This window comes from Macaca mulatta, chromosome 5 (assembly GCF_049350105.2).
Source record: "Macaca mulatta isolate MMU2019108-1 chromosome 5, T2T-MMU8v2.0, whole genome shotgun sequence".
NCBI lineage: Eukaryota > Metazoa > Chordata > Mammalia > Primates > Cercopithecidae > Macaca > Macaca mulatta.
The window spans coordinates 21,760,749-21,785,276 of NC_133410.1; the positions used below are offsets into that span (position 1 = coordinate 21,760,749).

A 24,528-nucleotide genomic window follows, 5' to 3' on the forward strand; every position below is an offset into this window, starting at 1 on the left:
TGCAGTGATCTGTTGAAGCAGTTGGAATGGTTTTAACTTGGAAAGGCTATCTCTTTTTTCTCATTTAAATATTTTCTCAAAAAGCATGTGAAGAATTAGAAAGTCCCTGTCACTGTTCTTCCCAAGGAACCCCCTTTCTGTGTTTGACTATACATTTCAAATCTTGATTATAGGACATTTGGAAACGTAAAATTCTATGTCCCCAAACTAGAAGAATATTTTTATGAAGTGGAATTGTTACACAGACTGTCTCTTTCAAATGTCAGTTTTTCAAGGTTTAACAAGAAAAGATTGAGTTGGCAACTGAAATAATATATTCCTGCATTTCTCAAATGTTCAAGTACATGTTCATATCTGCCACAAATGTAAATTTCAGGCGATTAGTGGGAAGACCAAGTATTGGAAATAAAAAAAGGGGGAATATTTGTGCAGAATTTAGTGCTCACTTTAAGATTTAAACTATGAGTGCTCTTAGCAGGAATGGTTTAAATAAATTAACTAAACAAGCATTAATCTTGTATTCTATGTTGAGCACTATAATAGACTGAAAATGGCCCTCCAAAGGTGTTCATGCTCTGATTCTTAGGAATTTTGAGTATATTAGCTTGCATGGTAAAACAAACTTTACAGATGTGATTAAGGGAAGGATTTTGAGAGGCGGAGATTGTCCTGGACTATCTGTGTGGTCCCAGTATAATTACATGGGTCCTTAAAAGAGAGAGGCAGAAAGATCAGAGTCAGAGAGAAGAGGAACAAGAGATAATGATTACAGCAGAGGTCAAAGAGAAGAGATGAGGATGAAGATGGGAGAAGAAGCCATGAGAGAAGGAATGCAGGTGTCCTCTAACTCCCGGAAAAGGTAGAAAGATGGATTCCACCTGAGAGCCTCCAAAAATAATGTAACCTTGCTGACATCTTGACTTTAGCCCAATAAGCACTGTTTTGGACCTCTGGTCCCCAGAACTGTAACATAACGCATTTGTCTTGGTCCTGCCATTAAGTTTGTGGTACTTTGTTTTAACAGCAATAGAAAACTAATGCAGACAGTGTGGCAAGAGAACACAGGAGCAGTTAAAAAAATTGATGGGAGGTGGGGGATCACAAGGTCAGGAGATCAAGACCCTCCTGGCCAACATGGTGAAACCCTGTCTCTACTAAAAATACAAAAATTAGCTGGGTGTGGTGGCACATGCCTGTAATCCCAGCTACTCGGGAGGCTGAGGCAGGGGAATTGCTTGAACCAGGAAGTCATAAGTTTTAGTGAGTTGAGATTGCTCTCCAGCCTGGGTGACAGAGCGAGATTCTGTCTAAAACAACAACAACAACAACAACAACAACAACAACAACAAACCCCCAAAAAACAAAAAACAAAAAAAAAAAAAAGAAAGAAAGAAAAGAAAAGAAAAGAAACTGATGGTGTGAATGGTGTGAATCTAGAAAGGTGTGAACCAAAGAAAGGTGTAAACTTGATGCACGATGGTAAGCATGAGATCAAAGTGAATTTTATGTTACTTTTTTGTTGAAGGAGGATTCTAGATCAATTTTTTTTTTAAAAATTTGAGACATCATCTTTGCAAGTTCCAGCCATGCCCTCTTCTAAGGGAACTCCCCTATATCTTCGTTTTATATAATCCTGCTTGACTCCAGGTCACAACTGACAGGACAAAGGAAAGACATTTTCACTGGGTTGTGTACGAGCTGTGACCTCATGGAAAATATGGCCAAACCAGTTGAATTCTCAGTGCTACAGTTTGCTCCATTATTTTCTTCCCTCAAGGATGTTCTGAATTGAGGTACTGAGAGGATGAGCTGGTTGGTGGTTGGCACTGGGGCACAGAAGTAGCTTTGGCAGGTGGGATGGCCATTTTGAGACCATGACAGATTGAGTGTGTAAAGAAAACTGGTTCTTTCTTAGGTATATATTTTTTGGTTTTGTCTCTGCTGCTCGAATCAGAAGGAAAAGCTGCTTCTGAAAGAAGAAAAGAAATGGAGCAGATGTGTTGAGAGAAGCTGGGATGGAAGAGATCAGTTTTCCCTGAGAAGCAAATATTTTCTCAGCTCCCAACTTCAATTCTTTTGGCTTCCACTTGCCGTTATTTTCTGTCATTGAGTCCCCGATCTATTTCTGTCATTTAAAATAATGTCTGCTGCATCTATATCTACTACCCAATTGCCCCCAATGCCACCTTTGTATTTGAGTTCATCTGGGTTGGTTGGTTTTTCTTATATCCAAGAGACCTCTACCTCAAATATGTTTCATAGTTTCTAAGATCAAATATGCAGAAATGAGCTTAATTAAAACAGAGAAGATAATACTGACTATGAAAGAAAGCTATAGAAGTTTTAATCCTTAAAATAATCAATTCTGTCCTAAATACCCAGAAGCAGAACGGGATCCAAATGACCTCTCAAAGTTTCAGAATCCCTAGATTGATAACAGGTGATCATTTAAAAAATACACATTTATTCAGATAATTTGTTTATCAGTGACTTACGCCATTCTGAAAAACAAAGTTAAGTAACTCTTTGACAAATTTATTCTCATTCAATACTCACATGCTCCTAAGGTGGCAGTATGAACATTCCCATTTTACAGATAGGATACTGAAGTGTAGAGAGACCAAGTGATTTGTCCAAGATCCTTTGACTGAGTTTTCTGGGTCTGGGGCTCTCCTCTTGAAAATCCCACTTTGGTCGGGCACAGTGGCTCAAGCCTGTAATCCTAGCACTTTGGGAGGCCGAGGCGGGTGGATCACGAGGTCAGGAGATGGAGACCATCCTGGCTAACACAGTGAAACCCTATCTCTACTAAAAATACAAAAAATTAGCTGGGCGTGGTGGCGGGCACCTATAGTCCCAGCTACTCGGGAGGCTAAGGCAGGAGAATGGCGTGAACTTGGGAGGCAGAGTTCGCAGTGAGCTGAGATCGCGCCACTGCACTCCATTCTGAGAGACAGAGTGAGATTCTGTCTCAAAAAAAACAAAAACCAAAAAAAACAAAAAAAAACAAAAACCAAAAAACAATCCCACTCCATTTCATGGAAAAGTTTCATTACGACATTGAATAAACTGTGTGATCGAGAAGTAAAGTGCTTAATTCTGGGATGGTGAATATTAATTATGCAATGCTCTGTTTCTCTGCTGTGCTGATGTGTGAGAAGAAAAATTTCTTAAACTTTACTTATCTTCATTTCAACGGACGGTTATCATGTGGTTTGAATTACATCGATTGTCCATCATTAATGACTTCTCCACAAAGGGGGGAAAAAGGAATTTGATATTGTGATCAGGTCTGAAGTAGGTGACCATGAAGGCTGGTAAAATAGAGTCACATGTTTCTGGTACAGGAACATTAGTAAACATGAGAAGTGGGATGTCATAGTGAGAACAGCTTAGTCTTTATAGTGAGACAGACTGGGATTAAATGTGGGCCACGCCATTTGTCAACATTGAGACTTTCTGAATCTCAGTTTTCTCATTTTTAAACAGGAATAAAAACACGCATCTCTAGAGCTTAGTGCTTGGATTTGGCAAAATGCATGACATCTGGTACATATAGTACGAGTTCAATAGACGAAAGCTAGTATTATTTTCATGTTCAAAGTCAATGGAAAGGGTTGGCTATGAAAACCCTCTCATACCAACACCCAGATTATTTTATCATATTATCTTTAGATATCTCATTTACAAATGTAGAAATGTGGGTTTACAGGGGCCCAGGGGTGGGATGGTGAAATACTCTTTCATTGAGAGAAAAAAGGAAAGTTTATAAAATTTCATGAATATATTCATTTTTACTGCTACTGTAACAAACGATCACACATTAGCTTCTTAAAACAACACAAATTCGTTACCTTAGAGTTCTGTAGGTCAGAAGTCTGTCATGGGTGTCTGTGAGGTATCAAGATACCTGTAGGGCTGTTTCTTTCTGAGGCATCTTTGGAACAGTCTGTCTCTTGGTGCATTCAGGTTGGCAGAACTCAGTTCCTTGTGACTGTAGAACTGAAGTCTTTATTACCTTTCTGGCTATCAGCTAAGGACTGTTCTCAGCTTCCAAAGGCCATCTGCATTCCTTGGCTCGTGGTCCCCTACCTCTATTTTCTTTTCTTTTCTTTTTTTTTTTTTAAATGAGACAGAGTCTCACTCTCTTGCCCAGGCTGGAGTGCAGTGGCCCAATCTCAGCTCATTGCAAGCTCCGCTTCCCAGGTTCAAGTGATTTTCTTGCCTCAACCTCCCGAGTAGCTGGGACTACAGGCACGCACCACTACACCCAGCTAATTCTTGTATTTTTTTTAGAGACAGGGTTTCACCATGTTGATCAGGCTTGTCTCAAACCTCTGACCTCATGATCCACACGCCTCTGCCTCCCAAAGTGCTGGGATTATAGGCATGAGCCACCGCGTTTGGCCCCCTTCTTCCATTTTTAAAGCCAGCAATAGTGGGTTGAGTTTCTCTCAAGCTGCCACTTCTCCTCTTCTTCCATTGTTGCGTCTCTCTGACCTACTCTTCTGTCTTACTCTTCCACTTCTAAAAACTCATGTCTTTATATTGTTTCCTCCTGGACACTCTAGAAAACTCTTCCCAACTCAAGGTCCATACCTTAATTGCATCTGCCAAGTCCCTTTTGCCATGGAAGGTAGCATGTTCACCGGTTTCATGGATTAGAGAATGGACATCTTTGCGGGGAGGATGAGTTTTTCTGCTACAAGTGAGAAATAGCACAGAACTGTGTCTTCCAAATATGGAGTTGTTATGCATGATTCACAGTACATTCCAGTTTGCAAAATAAATGAGCTGGTGTCAAAAATACCCGCTTACCCAGACAGAGAGAAAACACATGATTGTGCATAATTTGGCTTCTGCTTACCTTGCTCATCTCTCACCATTCTTATTCCTCTTTTGATACACTATCCTTATACTGAACTTTTTATTCCCAGAAAGAGAGTGAATAGACAAATACTGGCCAGGTCATATCTGATAATAAAACTCTGACTGACAAAGGAAACCCAGAAAGTCAAACCACAGCCTCTGCAGCAAGCAGCCCAGAATAGTCACAGTGTGGTCAACTGATACCTTCTCTATTTTCTACCCCCTGCTCCCTGCTTCCAACTCAGGATCAACCAGAGAAAACCAAATATGCTCCCCAAACTAATCACAAAGGATGCCCTGCTTCTAGTTAGCGCTCCAATGCTTTCCAAGGCCAACAACCTTTAATCAGGGCACACCCAAGGGTTCTCTTTTTTCCACTCTAAAGCTTTTCCTCTGTCCTGACTGTATTTGAATACCTGCCAAATGCAAGTATTGGTGGCCGACTCTCTTGATACAGCAAACTCTGAGTAAATAGTCTGTTTTTCTCGTTTGAATGGTCTTTATTTTAACATTTCCTTTGTGTTTTTTTGTTTCCTCTTTTTCTCTTCCTTGATCACATTTTTCTCCTCACCTTAAGTGATTAACTTGTATTCCTATTTTAAATATCAGCTTAGATGTCACTAATAACAATAATAATTACTATTTTGATGATCGCTAACCTGTACTGAGCCCTGACCATATGCCAAGAACTGTTCTAAACATGTTTAATTTATCTACTCATTAAACTCTCACAACAATTAATTGAAGAAGGTTTCTATTATAATCCATATTTCTCATACAGGAAAAGATAATTCAGAGAGATTAAGGATCTTGCCCAAGGTCGCAGAGCTAGTAGGTGAAAGGGTTAGTACTGAATTTAGGTGGTCTGGCACCGTAATTCACTCTTGAAACAATTACGCTACATTGCTTTCAGAATATTTTCAAATACCCTGAGTTTAGGATGGATATCCCTTTTCATAAATTAAACAGGACTCTGTACTTATCCCTTAAATTGGACTCTGTACTTTATCTGTACTACCTTTTGTAGATAAAAAACAGGACTCTGTACTTTATCTACTACTCTATTGTAATTGTTTATGAATTTCTCTGTAGTCTCTGCTAATAAGCTCCCTGAGCACAAGGGTAGTATTTGTTTTGCTTATGTTTGTATGTCAAGCATGTAGCAGTTTCTCTATCAATGTGTATTAAAGGAATTAACAAACAAATGATCGAATGAATGAAATGCATATAAAAGTATGTTGTTATTTTTAAAAATTGAAGGCTCCTAGGTTAAGAAAAAAGAAAGGGACGTTTTCCTTAGGCAAACTTTCAATGCAACACACTTCTACATATGACTTCATAATCTTTATCCAGGAAACAACTTCTTAAAACAGGGCAGCTTCTCTTGTCTAAGCTTAGGTTGCTTCCATGTTTTTAAATATAAAACCACATGAAGTACTAACATCAGCCTCTCCAGAAAGCCTATTCCCAGCTAAGCATCATCATTAAGCTAGATTCAGTGAATTCTTGACATAAATTCTGAGCCAGGGCATGTTCAATTTAGAAATTTTCTTCTGAACTCGGCAGCAAGCCTAAAAACTCTGTCTTACACACTTGCAGTCCTGGAAAAATCAGATGAGAGCCAGAGGTGGCTGTGTATCCCCATGAGCAAACCTTCAGCCAGGTACTCTTAATGTCCTAAGCCTCTGGCTGTCTGCCCTTGTAACCCAGATTCTGGGGCAGATGTTGAGCTCTAGTTCATTCTCAGTAGGTCTCTTTTCCTAGACTTGTGAGACTAATAGACCTGGAAAAGCATTAAGGCAGTCATCTGGATCAATTCCTTTACTTTATACTTAATACCATTGGATCCAGGCATTTATTAAACAAATATTTATTAACCTCTAAATTTCTGGTACTGTCCCAGGATTTGGAGATCCAGAGGTGAATTAAACAAGCCCCCTGCTATCATGGGGCTTGTATTCTAGTGGGGCTAAGGGACAAAAATGAGCATACATAGAAATGCATGAAATCATTTGAATAAGTATGAAAGTAACACAAAGTTAGATAACAGCGATCTGCCTAAATGTATCCATTTCAATACATTTATCTTTCAATCATGTCACCCCATTAAACTCCTACTTCTTGATCAACTGCTCTTCTTTGGAATTCTCAGTATTTCCTCTCAGTCTTTCATTGATTGTATTGAGGAAGTAATAAAACTTGTTTTGAATAAAAGTCATTCAGAAAATTATTTGATCTTCTCCCTTTTTAAAATTTATTGTCAATATACTACAAATAACTTTTCTTCTTTGAACACTTTCTTTTTTCCTCCTAGGAATTGATTATTACAACAAGATCATTGATGATTTGTTAAAAAATGGGGTTACTCCCATCGTGACACTCTACCACTTTGATTTGCCTCAGGCTTTAGAAGACCGAGGAGGTTGGTTGTCAGAGTCTATCATTGAATCCTTTGACAAATATGCTCAGTTTTGCTTCAGTACCTTTGGGGATCGTGTCAAGCAGTGGATCACCATAAATGAAGCTAATGTTCTTTCCGTGATGGCATATGACTTAGGTATGTTTCCTCCGGGTATCCCTCACTTTGGAACTGGAGGTTATCAGGCAGCTCATAATTTGATTAAGGCTCATGCCAGATCCTGGCACAGCTATGATTCCCTGTTTCGAAAAGAGCAGAAAGGTATGGTGTCCCTATCACTTTTTGCGGTCTGGTTGGAACCTGCAGATCCCAACTCAGTGTCTGACCAGGAAGCTGCTAAAAGAGCCATCAAATTCCATCTGGATTTCTTTGCTAAACCCATATTCATCGATGGTGATTATCCTGAAGTTGTCAAGTCTCAGATTGCCTCCATGAGTCAAAAGCAAGGCTATCCATCATCGAGGCTTCCAGAATTCACTGAAGAAGAGAAGAAAATGATCAAAGGCACTGCTGATTTTTTTGCTGTGCAATATTATACAACTCGCTTAATCAAATACCAGGAGAACAAGAAAGGAGATTTAGGTATTCTCCAGGATGCGGAAATTGAATTTTTTCCAGATCCATCTTGGAAAAATGTGGATTGGATTTATGTGGTACCATGGGGAGTACGTAAACTACTGAAGTATATTAAGGTAAATGCATGATTTTTTGTGTGTCCATTACACCCAAATATGTGAAGGTGGGCAAGACAGGCATATGTATATGTATATATGGACCTGAAAAAGAATTACTTTAGGTAATAGCATATACATTTGCTGGCCTGGGAAGAGCAGATTAAGATTTGAGCTGATGAGAAGTAACTAGCTAGTAAAGGTTTCAAAAGCAGTGGTCAAAGTCTAGGATTTGTTGTTAAAGTTAGTTGTGGCTATAGAAGTAGTTTGGATATATTTTTCAATCTGGTGTCACAACTATGATTATAAAAGACATTTTAAGGATTGAGATAGCTGGATCTTTTTTTTTGATTCTCAACTATATTGGATGACATCCAGTTAGCTAAAATTAAAATTTCAAGTACAGGTTTTCAGAACCCCTCCTGTGGGGGATGTCGAATGTAGCTGCTGGCAGGACTGAGAGGTTAAGGAGCAGTGACAGTCAACAGATGCTGATGGAAGAAAGATATTTCTGTCTTCTCATTATAATGAGAGTCATTTGACTGTCTTCATGGACATTTGCACAGTTTTGCGTTTCCATTGTTAGTTATAAAAGGTCAATGCATGGAAAATTAAGTTAATAGGGTCAGTGCAATTTGATGAAAACTAGTTTTGGGATTGTAGCTTACAGAAGATAGAGGGTAATGTACCTGATTTTATGAGCTTTTTTTTAAAAAACATCTGTTTGGAATAACATTTCTGTTCTCTTTTTCTAGGACACATATAATAACCCTGTAATTTATATCACTGAGAATGGGTTTCCCCAGAGTGACCCAGCGCCTCTTGATGACACTCAACGCTGGGAGCATTTCAGACAGACATTTCAGGAACTGTTCAAAGGTACCATTTGAAATGATGAGAGATCAATTGTGCAAACTTAATATAATTTTCCCATTTGCTTATTTGCATTCAGCAAAGACCAATAATTTTTGAAAGGTGAAATCCATGTAAATCAATGTAAAGCCATAAAATTAGGAGGTGGGGGGAAAGTAGGAAAGAAGAAGTGGAGGATTTTGGCCTAGCTACAACCTCCTGAAATTGAATCAAGTAAAAAGTGACTGTCTTCAGCATTTTGTGACTCCCGGGTGAAGGTGACAAGAACAGAAGGAGTGATGGCTGTTGGGAGAGAACATCAGTTATTACAAAAAAGATTAGCACTGATCAACTATGACATGCTTATTTGCATATTTTAATATCCCAACTACCAAAAAAAATGAAATGACAGGATTTTTAAAGAACCCAAATTAAGCATCTGTGCAATAAACTTAAAAATGGCACAAGTCCTCCATCAATGTGTGTTGCATTTAAGCTGTAACCAAGCAGCCCAGTTAGACACCTTTTTATTGTCGTATGGAAAATGTGAGTTGTGTTTTAAGATAATGTTGTTATTTTAGTACCTCTTTTCCCTCCATGGAATTCCTTACATATGAATTCTTATCATATTTGAAAACAGTCATGAAGGAATAATCTTTAATTGGTAACACAGATTTCTAGGCCAGTTAGCACCTCCTCTCCCATTATTTGTTGCTTCCTCCTTTTTTTTTGAGATGGAGTTTCGCTCTGTCGCCCAGGCTGGAGTGCAGTGGTGCTATCTCCGCTCACTGCAAGCTCTGCCTCCTGGGTTCAAGCCATTCTTCTGCCTCAGCCTCCTGAGTAGCTAGGACTACAGGCTTCCACCACCATGCCAGGCTAATTTTTTGTATTTTAACTAGAGATGGGATTTCACCATGTTAGCCAGGATGGTCTTGATCTCCTGACCTCGTGATCCACCAGCCTCGGCCTCCCAAAGTGCTGGGATTATGGACATGAGCCACCGTGTCCAGCCAATTCCTCCTTCTTAAAAAGGAATCATGTCCTAGCAACAAAATCCAATGTAAAATGAGACTTTAAATTTCCTTTTTTTAAAAAAACCATGATAGCCACACTTAATTTTTATCATTCTGTTTGAGAGGTTCCAACATTATTCTTTCTAAAATTATTCAGTATTACACTGGTAATAACCAGAAGGAATTCTGGAAAGTGACACAAAGTGGTCTTTTTCCAAAACTTGAAATTTATTGACGGATCCTTCACTCAGACCTGGAGTTTATTGGCAGAGAGCAATTGGATTCTTGCAATTTGACCCAAGTGAAGAAATTATTTTGTATTACACACAGAATAGATTCTTCTGGGTAGGAGTTCATCTTCTGATAAGAGAGGGAAATCTCCAGTTTTCTGAGATTCCTCTCCACTTCTCCCTGTAGATGGGTCCTATTCATAGTTTGTCTATTGATATTCCCAGGCTTTATCCTGAAGAACAAATAGGCTAGTTACTATGATTTATGGATGGCTACAGGGAACACAAATGACTTGCCTAAATTGCTCTGTGTATTTTTGGGAAAAGAGAGATAAAGAGAAATTGCTTTTTTTTTTTTTTTTTTTTCCTCCATTCCCAGCCTGGTACTCTGTTCAGCACTAATCATATAGACGCATTTCATTGTTTTTTCAAATAGTTTCAAGTGCTTTACACCATCCTTTAGATCTTTAATGCTAAACACTTAATGATTGACCCCAAACTAAGGTGACTTAAGGATAGAAAAGTAACAGAAGGTAAGAGTGCAAAATGAGAAAAGATTTGGGTTTCTAAGAGACAGGAGAGAATAGGGTTAGGACAAAAAAATAAGTGTTTCAATTTGTTGAACTTCTAATTTGTCTTCAGATTACTTGATGAGAAGTTTATTAGGCATATAAAACATTTACTGTCTACAGCATCTGTGTTCTCTTTTGAATCTTAACAGTAGGTTAGCTATATTCACTGTAATAGACACATACTATTTTTGTTTTGTCTTTTTAAAAACCTGTAGACGGTTTAAATGTGTAGAAATGTATATATTGAGAAGAAAAACATATGCATAAATGTATTTATTCTGGTCTGGGTATAGTGGTGTGGTAACTTTTTTTGAAACGGAATCTCACTCTGTCACCCAGGCTGGAGTGCAGTGGCGTAATCTTGGCTCACTGAAAGCTCCGCCTCCCAGGTTCACGCCATTCTCCTGCCTCAGTCTCCTGAGTAGCTGGGACTACAGGTGCCCACTACCATGCCTGGCTAATTTTTTTTGTATTTTTAGTAGAGACGGGGTTTCATCATAGCCAGGCTGGTCTCGATCTCCTGACCTCATGATCTACCCGCCTCGGCCTCCCAAAGTGCTGGGATGACAGGTGTGAGCCACCACGCCAGGCTGTGGTGTGGTAACTTTTTTATGAATTCTCATAGTGGACACCAATTATTTCTGCTGTGGTGCAAGTCTCTTTCCCCTTTCTTCTGTAAAATATTCACCTCCCCATCTACTTGCTTACCACAGGGACATCCGTGCAAGTGGAATACAATCCTCCTCCTTGAGCAGATAATTGACTGGTCCAAAGTAGGCACAGGACATGAGCTGGGACAATTTCAGTTCTTCCCTGGGACTTAGAACGTGGACCAATTAGTTTCTTAATCTCTTGGACTGGGTTGGGTGGGTGTAGCTTTGTGAGCCACCAGTGGCTCGATTCTACCCTGTAAGCTTAGGCACAGTGAGAAGGGAAGATGTCCATTCATTAAAGGAAGGAAAAGGAAGAACTTCCAGACAGCGTTGGAGCCTCTGCTTTTCGTTTTTCCTGAGATCTGTCTGCGTGCAAGTTCTCGAGAGAACATTGCTTTCATCATAATAAAGTGCTCTTTGTGCTTAATCTTATTCTAATTGGGCTTTTATCTCTTGAATACAAAGAGTTTTAATTGAAACCATCATCTCGTTTCCTTCTCAAAACCTCAAATGACCTCAAAAAGTAATGAGGTCATTACTCCTACTTTATAGATGAGGAAACTGAGTTTCAAAGAGGCTACATTATTTGCTAAAGATCATAAAGTCACTAAGTAGTATTTTTTGGAACAAGGCTGAATGCATGTATATTATTACTATTGTTAACTATTTGGTGTGAGATATAATCTGTCAGTTCAGAGCTCTCTGAGTTAAAGTGTTTATTTGTTCCCCAACACAGAAACTTTTCCTTCTATTTGGTTACTTTGGCCTTGCGTGTATTCTTTCAAAGTGCTTCAAGTTGTCTGTGAATGAGCTGACAGGTTCTGTGACCTTGAGCAAAGCTCAGACGCCTCATATCCTAGTTCTCATCAAAAGAGCTGAGCTGAACTTGCTAATCAATTTTCGGAGACTCCTCCGAGGTAATGCTGATGATCTTGGTTGGCAAGAACTTTACTAGTAAGAAGCACCCTGTGAGCAATTAAAAATAATAACAGGCCAAGGACGATATTCCTGGGAAGCGCTGCAGGTGAGAACTCACCAAAACCCAGGAAGTCAGATGGATGATGGTTCTGTGATTCCCGCGAACAAAGCCTTTCCTCCGACATCACACATATGGACAGGCACATAATGACACTATAGATGGATCAATGGGTCCGCTTGGAGGTCTTCAGGTAGATTCCCACAGCAATTAATCGAGCGTTAAAAGGTATGCTAATGTTTCTGTTTCCTTTCGGGATATGAGAAAAGAAAAAGGAAAAAAAAAATGTCATTTTAGAATAAAAAGAGAGAAATCAGCTAGTGCCTTTTAAATCTTTGCATTGTTTAATTGTATGAAACGCTTTTAAATAGGTTATATTTTAATTAATGTAGATGCAGATAAGAGTAAAGGATGCCCGAAACTTGAAATAACATATAACTAGATTTGCATTCTAGATCTGCAAATTATTCAATAAGGGCCTTTACCAAATCACTCAAATCCTCAGTTTGTTTATATATAAAAATGGGGATAATGTTTTTATTTTTTTTTCTGGCAGGGTTGTTATATCCAGATTCCATTTCATGAGCTAATGTGTAAAATTCTCTTAGCAACTGCCTGACCCATAGTAGCCCCTTAGCCAACAGTAACAATTATTATTATTACAAAATGTGCACTCTTAAAAACATATCTATTGCCTCAAAGTTATTCTCCTTGTTATTTAAAAAATGCCATTCCAAGACTCGTTATCTTTCTATTGCCCCACAAATTACAGCAGACTATTTCCCTACATTTGCGTGTTTCTCTTCCTTTTTGAGGAACTTCTGGATTGGTCCTCTGGCTTTTTCTAGTGTGAATTGCATGGAGGAGAAAGCAGCACCCCCATTCATTATTTCCCTCTGGGAGGTGACCAGATTAGGTGAAAAGTCAAATCGTTGACAGTGGAAACTGCTGTCAAGCAACTGGGAATTGTTCTGCCACATGGATCTCTGTGTAAGTTTAGGATTCAATGATGTTCAAATAGTTAAAATGTTCTCGTATCATAGGAATTTTTATTATATTCATAACATTTACGCCACGCCTTGATACTCTAGAGCCAATGGGCAATTTTGGCTTCATATGTAGATGCACACAAATGGATCCCTCTCTAGTCTAAATGCTTTCATGGAGATGAGGAAGGATAGGGAGACAGGTGCCATTGCTCCAATGGCCGATACTGCCCCCATCACCTAATTCTCTTGAAAGGGGATCTGAGCGGTGCTCAACCTGTTTTTCATACCTACCCAGCACATGTGTGCTTTTAGCCTGGCTTGTGATCCTTCTTCCACCTGGAATGCCATGCTGTTTGCTTTCTTCCTGGCCCAGTTTTGTTTGAAGCAGATGAGCATGCTTGAAGTCGGAGAAAACATGGGTTTGAGACCCTGGTTCTGCCCATTATGAGCCCAAAACCTTTGGGAAAATTCTTAAGCAGGCAACCACTTCAGTCATCTAGTCTCTAAAATGGGGATAATAAGAACATTGATCTTCTAAAGAGTGGTGAAAAATGAGCAAGATAATGCCTATGATGCCTAATAAAAGTCTGGCACATTTCCTAAGGATTCTGTAAATGATGACTGATTTTTTTTGGGGGGATGGAGGGTGCTGTGAATTCTCTGAGGGTTGGAACTGTGTCTTTTTTTAATAATTATATCTTCAGCTCTAAGCACCGTGACTGTTATATAGCAGTGTTATACACATATTTGTTGAATTTGGTTCTCTCATGGAAAGGCTAGATAATGAATAATGAGAAATAAATGACTAAATGGTTGGGAGGCATATTTTCTTTCCCTGAAGAAATATACCCCACACATTAAAAAAAAAAAATGCAGCCTTCTCAAAAGTTTCTGAGCCAGTCCAACTTTCCAGGCAGATCCATGCCTGAGTTAGCACAGCGGTAGATGATTGCAGAGAAGGTTTGTTAATGACCAGCTTTCAGCTTTTAATGACAAAACCCCTCAGCAAGATGTCATCGAAGTTATTGAAGACTTCACTGAAAGTGTTGAAGCTGATACATTGTAACAAGAAGGTTATAAATCTTGCAGCTTGGATATACCACCAAGACAAGATGCTGAGCACAGAATCACCCCGCTGTTGTCTGTCAGCATTCTCCCTCCCCCTACGTCTTTCCCTTCCCACGGAGAGCAGGTAAAGGAGAAATACATCTATTTCCCAAAGTAGTGCAGACCTGGCAGCCACCTGCCTATGCCAATTTCAGATCACAGAGGCCCATTTAACTGGACAAAATGTGTTAAGCACCTGTGTTTTTCTAAATGTACATTAGACAAAAATCCGAAGCATTAGGGAAAGAACTCAAAGGTTAATACGGTGACCTTTTAGAAACACCAGCCAATTAAAAATCCATTGCAAGCTCAGAATAGAGACCCAAATTCCTGAATATAGATTCTCGCTCTGTATCTATTGTTTTATTGCTTCTCAGAGGATATCTTTGTCACCTTGGCCCCTAGGAAGCAGTTCATCTCATAACTCCTGTTAAATAAAACTGTATGGCTTTGGGGCCATGTGGGGTGGGATTGGATTGACTCAGCACTGCTAGTGAGGCTGCCCCTGGCTGCACTGGATGGCTGCTAGCCTCAAGGGGCCAGGTCAGAACACAGAGGAAGAACAAGGTTTGAAGGCTGGGCATGAGAATGGCTAGTGGGTACTAGTATAGAGTGTGCAATTTTTGTTTTTTAATTTTTTAAATTGACAAAAATTGTATCTATTTATTGTGTACAGCATGTTGTTTTGAAACATGTATACAATCTAAAATGCCTAAACACATGCATTACCTCACATACTATCATTTTTTGTGTGTGTGGTGGGAACACTTACCATCTACTCTTTTAATAATTTAAAAGAATATAACACATCGTTATTAATTACAATCACCATGTTGTACAATAAATCTCTTGAATTTGTGCCTCCTATCCAACTGAAATGTTGTATCATTTGAAACAGCATCTCGTGAATCCCCCAGACTCATAAATGAGATCATTTATGTCTACGTATGCTCTGAGTGCCTTAAAATGTTAGATGTTATTCTCACCATCTTTGCTTCTATGAGATCCACTTTTTTAGATTCCATGTACAAGTGAGATCGTGTGGTATTTGTCTTTCCGTGCCTGGTTTCTTTCACTTAACATAATGTCCTATAAGTTCATTGGTGTTGTTGCAAATGACAGGATTTTATTCTTTTTAAGGTCAAATAGTAGGACCATGCTATTTTGGTTACTGTAGCCTTGTAGCATAGTTTAAAGTTGGGTAATGTGATATTTCCAGCCTCGCTCTTTTTGCTTAAGATTGCTTTGGCTACTCGGGCTCTTTTTTGGTTCCATATGAATTTTAGAATAATATTTTTCTAAATCTGTGAAAATGACACTGTATTCCCCATTTTCTTTATCCATTCATCCATTGTGGACCCTTAGGTTGATCCCGCATCCCGGCTATTGTGAATAATGGTGCAGTGAACGTGTGAATGCAGATATCTCTTTGACATACTAGTTTCATTTCCTTTGGATACATGGTAGTTTTATTTGTGGAATTTGAAAAGTCATGAAGAAAATAATTTCTTATGTTTGTGTCCCACTAGTCTACATATGTAGACCACACTTAGACTCAGATAGCCAGGGTTTACAGAGTTAACCTTAAAAAGGAATATGCCATATGCCCTTCTCATTTATTTCCACCTACTACTTCCACCCATGGCATGCTTGTCATTTGCCCTTCCTTCTCACTTGGAAGTACGGAAGAGTAGAATGCACTGAAGTAGAAAGTCTGCAGGCTTTGGAGAGGAAAGATGAACAGAGTTCTGTGTTCTAGTGGTGTACCTTTGGGCAAGTCATCATTAGTACTCTCTAAATGTCAATTTCCTCATCTGTAAAATGGAACTAATGCTAACTGCTGTTCTGCCTAACCCAAGGTCAGTTGTGAAAATAAAATGATATCATTTATATCTGCATATGCTCTGAACACCTTAGACTGTTAGATGTTATTCTCATATTTGATATATGTACTTTATGCGTCTGCTTAAGGATATTCATCACTCTGGTCAAAATACATTATCTGGACCTCAACATTCTCCACTGCCAAGGAAAGGGGTTGGTGCTCATTATTTGGGTCTTTTCAAAATCTAGATTCTCAGATTTTATGAATTTATTTCCCTGCACATTTCTGAGCTGCTGTAACAGTGCAATCAATTTAAGCATTTTTAGAGAACATGTACTATGACCTAGTGATAAATATAGTGCATAATAAAGTCCAGAATAACACACACACACAGAAATATCTATCTATCTATCTATCTATCTATCTATCTATCTATCTATCTATCCATCTATCTATCTATCTATCTTTGTAAGTTTATGTAAGTTTTTTGATGAGCTATTTCACCACACTTGTCTGGTGAGGCACATATTGATGTGATAAGAAACCTAAACCATTTATCAGGTACATTCTCTTAGAAACATAGAACCTGGTATACCTGCTTCACAAGAACAGGTTTCATGGAGTTGCCCATGTGAGAAGCAGCTCGATCACACATCAGAGACTCTTCCCTTGTGCTTTTTAACTGGAAACCATTATCTTCTCTGTCTGTACTATTCCAATATCTATGCTGTGCCCCAACTGATGGACATCGCTTTGGGCTTTTTAACTCAGTTTCAACTACTCTGAAGTGATAATTACTTAAAGTCTCCCACCATCTCAGGTCCAGTGAATTTTAAGAATACTATAAAGCCTTTTAAAAAAAAATCAGATGATTTCAAACTAACTTTTCTTTTTTTTTTTCAGAAAAATGTATAGTGTAACAGTAAGCAGAAGCTCAGTTTTTGTTTTCATAACTGTGAAAAAGACCAATAAGGAAAACAATTGAAGTGTAATTTATCTGAAAAAAATTAGCCTTTCCAATATGAAGAGTTGACTGAATGGAAACTAGAAAAAGGGGAAGGGGGAGAAGAGAAAGAATTCAATAATGATTTATATTATTTATTGATTTATCTATTCTTTTTTATTCCCTAGATAGCTTCAGGGAGGATTCAATAATGATTTTTAAAAACTGTCCCAGGAGAGAGCCATGTTCGAATATTCAAGTGATCAGAGGGATACTGGAATTGAAGCAAGGTGAATTTCTCAGGTTTCCTCCAGAGTGTAGATGAAGTGGTCCTCAAGCATCTGTCTACATTAGCTCTTATTCCCTGATCTCCAGAATAACCTGATTACTATATGCTTCTTAGTCATCTTGGGAGTGAAAAAGCACTGCCTTTGAATAAAGCCAGTAGAGTTCAATTTTAGTGTGATTCACAGGCATTGCCTGGATAACTGTGTTAAGGATTCTATTGGATAGCTATGGGCTCATGGAAAGAATCCAAAGAAGTAGATGGTCAAGTGCTATCTATTTCTGCTCAGGAAACCTAACATGAGTTTTCCCATGCTTGGAAAGAGATATTCCTCATTATAAATTAATACATTGACATTAGGTTTTGTAAATAAAAATCTTCTTCATTAGTAGGGATTAGCTCTGGGTGCAGTGGAAAAAAAAAAAACGAAATTGTGCTTTGCAGTGCTGATTATCAGACCTTAGGCAATGCTGATCTCACCAGTTCTATAACCTTCCTCTCTGTAGTCTTCTCCTCTTACCTTTTTAGAGCTTCAATGTTGCTTATATTTGTCAGTTGCTCTACAGTGATATAAATATTGTTTCTGCCAACTTTCACAGACTCCTGTTTGTGTGAATTACTTGTTCACTACCTCCTATCTTATTTTTTTCAATAGTAAGCCTGATGCTATGTAGACAAAAGTCAGCAATATTGTGATTAAAAACATTAAAAATTGATGCCATGACCACTGCATGGGCTTCTAACAGCGGCGTTGTAACAAATACTTGTTGAGTAAGACAATTGAATATATGAAACTTGAGAGATACTTTGATTCTTGAAGACAATATCCATGATAATCTTTGAAAAAAAGAAGAAGAGCATTTTCAGGAGAAAATGAAAGTTATTAAAAGGTATAAGAACTCATAGGCGGAAGAAGTGTACCTAAAGATTTTATTCACCATTTTTAAAGACAAAATTCTCACCAGAAAAAAATTTTGGAGTTTTGAGCAATATACTCAGCATTCACTAAGTGCTCAGTAAATGTTTAATAACTTGCAAGGAGATTCAGCTTAGATTAGCGGAAAAACTGAATTACTTCTGGGAATTTCAATGAAATATTAGACTTATACCACCATTGTGCTTTTTTGACTTCTAAAGAAGTGGCAGATTATTCTCTTATAAACAATTTGTATGCATTGGAATATGCATGAATGCTAATTATATCCTTTTGATATTAAAATTCCATTTGGGACAACAATAATTTAAATATATGATAGAGTTTTAAAGCTCTCGTGTACAAATTCTCTTAAGTGCTCCATGCCTCAGTTTCTTTAATTGAAAAATAAAAGGGTTGAACTAGCTGATCTTTTGGGATACTGCCAGCCTAAGAATTTCGTGACCTTCTAGATAGTCCTTCTGCAGAAGTATGTCATGGATCACATTTTATTAGAACTCTTGATAATTTCTTAGGCTATAAAATTTAGTCTAAGGAATTATAATTAATGGTCTTTTTTATACAGAAAAAAACCTCTCTTCATTCTTCTTATCCCGCTACCTAATTTGAAATTTAACACCTTTCTTATATGGACATAAAATTAGACCTTGCTCTTCAGTGTGCTGTTTCTATTGATATTGATTCAGGTTCCAGGTAACATTTTCTTGACCTTCAATCTGAGTATTTCCTCTTCTATTCATTCACATTGAAAATGAACCTCACCTTTCTTTGCTTGAGGAAGTTTTCCCTCGGAGTTCATGGAGTCAGAAGGGCACTTCAGACTCAAGTTTAACAAAGTTACTGTAGACAGCATAAAATCTCAGAGAGGAAACTGGATGAACCAACTCATTTCAAAGCATTAGTATAAAATCCCCAGCTGAACAACTTCACAGCAGTTACAATCACCAGCAGTAAAATCACCTTTCAAAACACGATTATGGCAAGAGGCACCGAATCTATTAAATTTTAAGATAGTTAAGTATGAGCTTTTGAACTTTGCCATAAATGCATAATTTAATTCAATTAGATAGCGTAGTAATTTTAACTTTACTTATATTTAACTTGAACGCTAAACTTTTGTTTCTGGGCAAGATCCTGAATTAGAAGGAGGGATCATGTTGCAGCATTTTCAGAATTACAGTCTCATCATAAGTCTGTGCAGAGACTTCACATAGGCAAGTCTGTTTTTCTATTCTGACTTTTGAGCATAGAGCTTATTCCAATCAGTACTGCTTTTACCGCAAGTTACTGTTTAGGTAGCATTTTCTTCAATACAATGAAAATATCACCCTGGTGCTAGAGATGAAAATAGTTTCTTTTGGAAAGTAATTCTTAAGGCTTATCTGAAAAGGCTATGTGCAGAGTTTGGGGAGAGAGGCCCGTCTCACTAAATAGGGTCATCTCATCAACAGCAAAGTATTCTGTGTGTTGAGATTAGCTAATGCAACAGTATCATGGCCTGAGATTAGTTTGTGCTATCCTAAAACTTGGCCACATTTCCCCCCTTGTTTGTGAAAGTCCATTATGGGAATCACTGCCTGCTTTAAAAATAAGCGACACTATTGTGGGTGGAGGAAGAAAAGGCATTTGAACCCTGAAGAATTTTAATTGGTGCTAGTGAGTGAAGGTGAACTAGAAGCCATTGATGTTTCAGGTGAAAACATTAATGAGTGGGGTCTAAACAATAGATAATAGGAATAGGGTAGGAGGAGGAATGTTTAACATTTGCTGATGAAATAACCTTTTTTACTCTCCTGGCAACAAGTAGAATTCATTTCTTTAATGTTTAGACACAACCCAAAGTCTTAAATAATTTTAAATGACCATATTCTTTTATGAGTAATAGTCAAGTCAAATATGTTTCATAGTTGAAAATGAGCAGAATAATAAAAAATTAGATCAGCACATAAAATATGAGTAAATGAGTCTATTTTAAGTGTATACATTTATTAGTAGATCATTTTTATGTGGTTGAGGCTCTGTGGGTGTAGTCCCTTAAAACTTTTTTTTTCACAGAGATGTTCAGGATATGTTCTTGATACTCCGAATGAGCAGCTGGCCTTAAAAAAAAAAAAAAAAAAGGAAGCTTCAAAAATATTTCATGCCCAAAGTTTGCTGCCCTCATGAATAGATGGTAACAATGTCAAGAATGGTTCAGAAAAAAATCCCTTAGCACTCCTACAAAAACAAATAGCTTGACCCATTGATTGTGTACAAGTTTTGTATAGTCAGGCAGAGAACTTTATGAATACTCTTACGCCACAACGGTTTGCTTGTTTGACATAGTGAAAGAGCATATTCTTTGACTGATTGATTGATTGATTGATTTAGATAGATTCAGCAGGGTACATGTGCAGGATGTACATGGATATATTGTATAATGGCGAGGTTTGGGCTTCTTGTGTGCCCGTCACCCAAACAGTGAACATTATACCCAATAGGTAATTTTCAACCTTCATCCATCCTCCAACTCTCCCCACTTTTGGACTGTCTAATGTCTATTCAATTTCCTTCTGTACGTCCATGTGTACCATTGTTTAGTTTCCACTTATAAGTAAGGACATACAACATTTAATTTTCTGTTTCAGAGTGATTTCTCTTAGGATAATGGCCTTCAGCTTCATCTCTGTTGCTGCAAAAGACATGACTTCACAAAGAGTATATTCTTTAAAGACAGATCCATGTTCAAAATCTGGCTCTGATACTCTTTCACGTTGTGAACCTTTGGCAAGTTATTCTATCTCTATGAATATCAGTTCATCATCTCTGAAAATGTATTTTTGGTGCAGATTAATGGCGTACTTCATATCCTAGAGAAATGCCTACCACATAAATCCTCCAAATGATAACTATTGCAGTGAATTCTTTGTTACCAGCATCCAGTAAGCAGGATTTTGGAAAAACTGTGACTTTCTGCACAGTCATCAAGCACTGATAATTTATGCTTCTCTTGATGACCCCAGAATGCATTCTGAATAATTAGAGAAAGATTAAATTATAATCAGTTTAGTTTCAGTGTTAAGTGTATTTTAATTTATTCTCATTCTTTAAAAATTTGTAATCCTTCTGCATGTGGCAACAATTAACAAAAAACATTTGATTAGCTGGGGCACCACATTCCCTGACTATCAAGCTAATAAAGAGTTTTTGCAGGTTGTTAGAACTCAAACTTTTCCCTGTGCATAAACTGGGCATTTGCTGGGTAGAGTCTGTTCACACCGGTCTTCTATCCTTTCTCAGAGCCAGTGTGTCGACTGTTGGATATCTTAGATTTAATCTGTATGTATCCTTGAACAACAGTCTTAGAACTTATACCAGGCCCTTTTTGTGTATTACTTTGACACAGCGTCCTAGTCCTGGCCATCACTTCTGATTTGGTGCAGATGAGGACCTAAGTCTTCTACCTTTGAGGTTGTCTGTTCTTTTCCTATGGATTTCTAGAGATGAACACCTCAGCGGACTTTAGTAATCCATCTATCTTGGTGTTTCATCAACCTCTACTCTTACCCAGTCATGTTTTGGACTTGTTCTCACTAGGCTTTTTAGGCTATATAACCTTCCTGATGAAAACTTCACTATGCATTTGATCATTTTTGTGGTTCTTTGAACTTTCCACTTTTTTTCCCCTTTGTCTTTTCCCCCCAACACACCAATGTTATATGTTGCTGTAAAAAGTGCCTTAACACTTGATTTGTGTTAAAGGACATCTCTTCAAAAATTCATTCGTATTATTGTTCCTTTGTGATCTTGATTATGGTACATTTTCAGGCAAGCAGATTGATTTTTGTCATTTGATGGATCAACATAGGACATAGGATTCATCAGTTCCTTTTCGTCTCCCTTATTCTGCCTTCCTTTAAATATCTGCCCTACTCCAAAGTCCCTCTTTGCAACCTGACACACTTCTTTTTCATAGTGTCCTTCACATCGCAGCTGACATCCCCAATACTTACTCAGTGAACGAAGTAAGGCAGAGACTGCTTGTTTCCCTTAAAGGGAGAGTGAGGCCAAGGGGAAAAACAGCTGATAAAGAAATAATTTTGCACACCAAGCCCGGGCCTGGTGTGAAAGGAAGATTGATTAGGATTCTCCTGTCAAAATGTAGAAGCCTTCTTTGGTCATGTGTGGGTGGGTGTCCGGTGAGAACTGGAAGCCTGGGTGCCTAGCCAGGAAGCAACAATTGGCATTCTACTCTAATTCTGTGATTTCTCTGATATGGAGCTCACTGGGTAGCTGCAGTTCGGTTGGTCAGGCAGGTTGCCTGCTACTGCTACTGTGTATAATTTCTCCCCAAAGTGATATTTCTCATTATATAGACATATATTAAAAGTCAGCAACTCAATGGTAAAGCAGTCCCTGTTCCTCAAGCTGTGGTACACCTCTATTTGGCTACTGCAAATACGTTTAATATTTGGCAAACCACATGTATATTATTGGGCTATTTTGAATTTTCTGGGAACTATGATTTTGAGCTTTGCTATGTTTGAATGGTCAATTGCAATGCTTTGTTGAATAGACTTCTTTAAAAAATGTGACATTTTCATAAATACAGCATAAGATAACCTAATAGAACAAATGAATTTATGTTAATAGAAAGGGTGAAAATTTCAGAACACTCACAAAATTGAGGTTAAAGTATTTACACTATCTTTCTGTATGGATACATTGTTGGTCACAAGGATGCCATATTAGGCTGGGCGTGGTGTCTCATGCCTGTAATCCCAGCACTCTGGGAGGCTGAGGGGGCTGCCGGGAGCGGCTGGGAGTTGGATCGCTTTAGGGCGGGAGTTTGAGACCAGCCTAGCCAACATGTTGAAACCCTGTCTCTACTAAAAATACAAAAAATTTCCCAGGCATGGTGGTACGCACCAGTAATCCCAGCTGATTGGGAGGTTGAGGCATGAGAATTGCTTAAATCTGGGAGGCAGAGGTTGCAGTGAGCTGAGATCACACCACTCCCCTCCAGTCCGGGCAACAGAGTGAGACTCTGCCTCAAAAAAAAAAAAAAAAAAAAGGAAGGAAAAAATGCCATATTAATAACTTGTGCTGCAAAGAAGGAAACAACAGACAATGGGGTCTACTTGAGAAGAGAGTGGAGAAGGAGGGAGAGGAGCAGAAAAGATAACTATTAGGTACTGTGGTTAACACCTGGGTGATGTAATAATATGTACAGCAAACCTCCGTGACTTGTGTTGTTGATGTAACAAACCTTCACACGTACCACAAACCTAAAATAAAAATTGAAAAAAGAGAAAACCATTTCCATGGGATTCCAAATAAACTAGCTCATGGAGTATGGACAAAAAATATGTGTTGGATGGTAGCTGAAGGCCATTTATATACCATATTCTTTAAATTTTGACATTTCATGTGCTGGATTCTCATGAATTTTTGTAACAACATTCACTCTAAATAATTTAGTGCTTTCTTTTATTTAAGGGGTATTTTATTTTGTTAAGAAAGTGGTCTTTTTGTATTTCTATTTAAAAAAATTTTTTTGGTTAACACAAACACAGTAGTTTCCCCTTAACCATAGTTTCACTTTCTGTGGTTTCAGTTACCTGAGGTCAACCGCTATGCAAAAATAATCAGTGGAAGATTCCAGAAGTAAGCAATTCATAAGTTTTAAACTGTTCACCATTTTGAGTAGCTTGATGAAATCTCACACATTCCCCCCTCCCTCCTCCCGGGACATGAATCCTCCTTCTATCCAGCATATCCACGTTGTCAACGCTACCTACCCATGAGTCACTTAGGAGTCACCTGGGTTATCAGATCCGCTGTTGCAGTATCACAGTGCTTGTGTTGAAGTAACCCTTATTTTACTTAATAATGGCCCCAAATTGCAAGTGTAGTGATGCTGGCAATTTGGATATTCCAAAGAAAAGCATAAAGTCCTTCCTTAAAGGGAAAAAGTGAAAGTTCTCAAATTAGTAAGGAAAGAAAAAAAATTGTATGCTGACATTGCTCAGATCTACGATAAGAATGAATCTTCTATCTGTGAAATTGTGAAGAAGGGAAAAGGAATTCATTCATAGTGTATATACATTTCGGTACTATCCGTGGTTTTAGGCATTCACTGGGGGTCTTGGAACGTATCCCCTGTGGCTAAGGGGAACTACTGTACTGGAAAATCTTTGTGGTTCACAA

The 24,528-nt window shown here is 38.2% G+C and overlaps 1 protein-coding gene across 2 annotated transcripts in view; it reads left to right on the forward strand.

Moving 5' to 3' along the window:
* GBA3 (glucosylceramidase beta 3) overlaps positions 1-24,528 on the forward strand; it is a 124,674-nt gene that overhangs the window by 47,539 nt on the left and 52,607 nt on the right. The window contains exons 3-4 of one of the 2 annotated variants that reach the window (XM_001105060.5): positions 7,184-7,980; positions 8,715-8,838. The exons of the other annotated variant lie outside the window; for it this stretch is intronic. Coding sequence (XP_001105060.3) covers positions 7,184-7,980; positions 8,715-8,838 — 921 coding nt within the window. The remainder of the gene's footprint in view (positions 1-7,183; positions 7,981-8,714; positions 8,839-24,528) is intronic. 2 annotated transcript variants of the gene reach the window in all.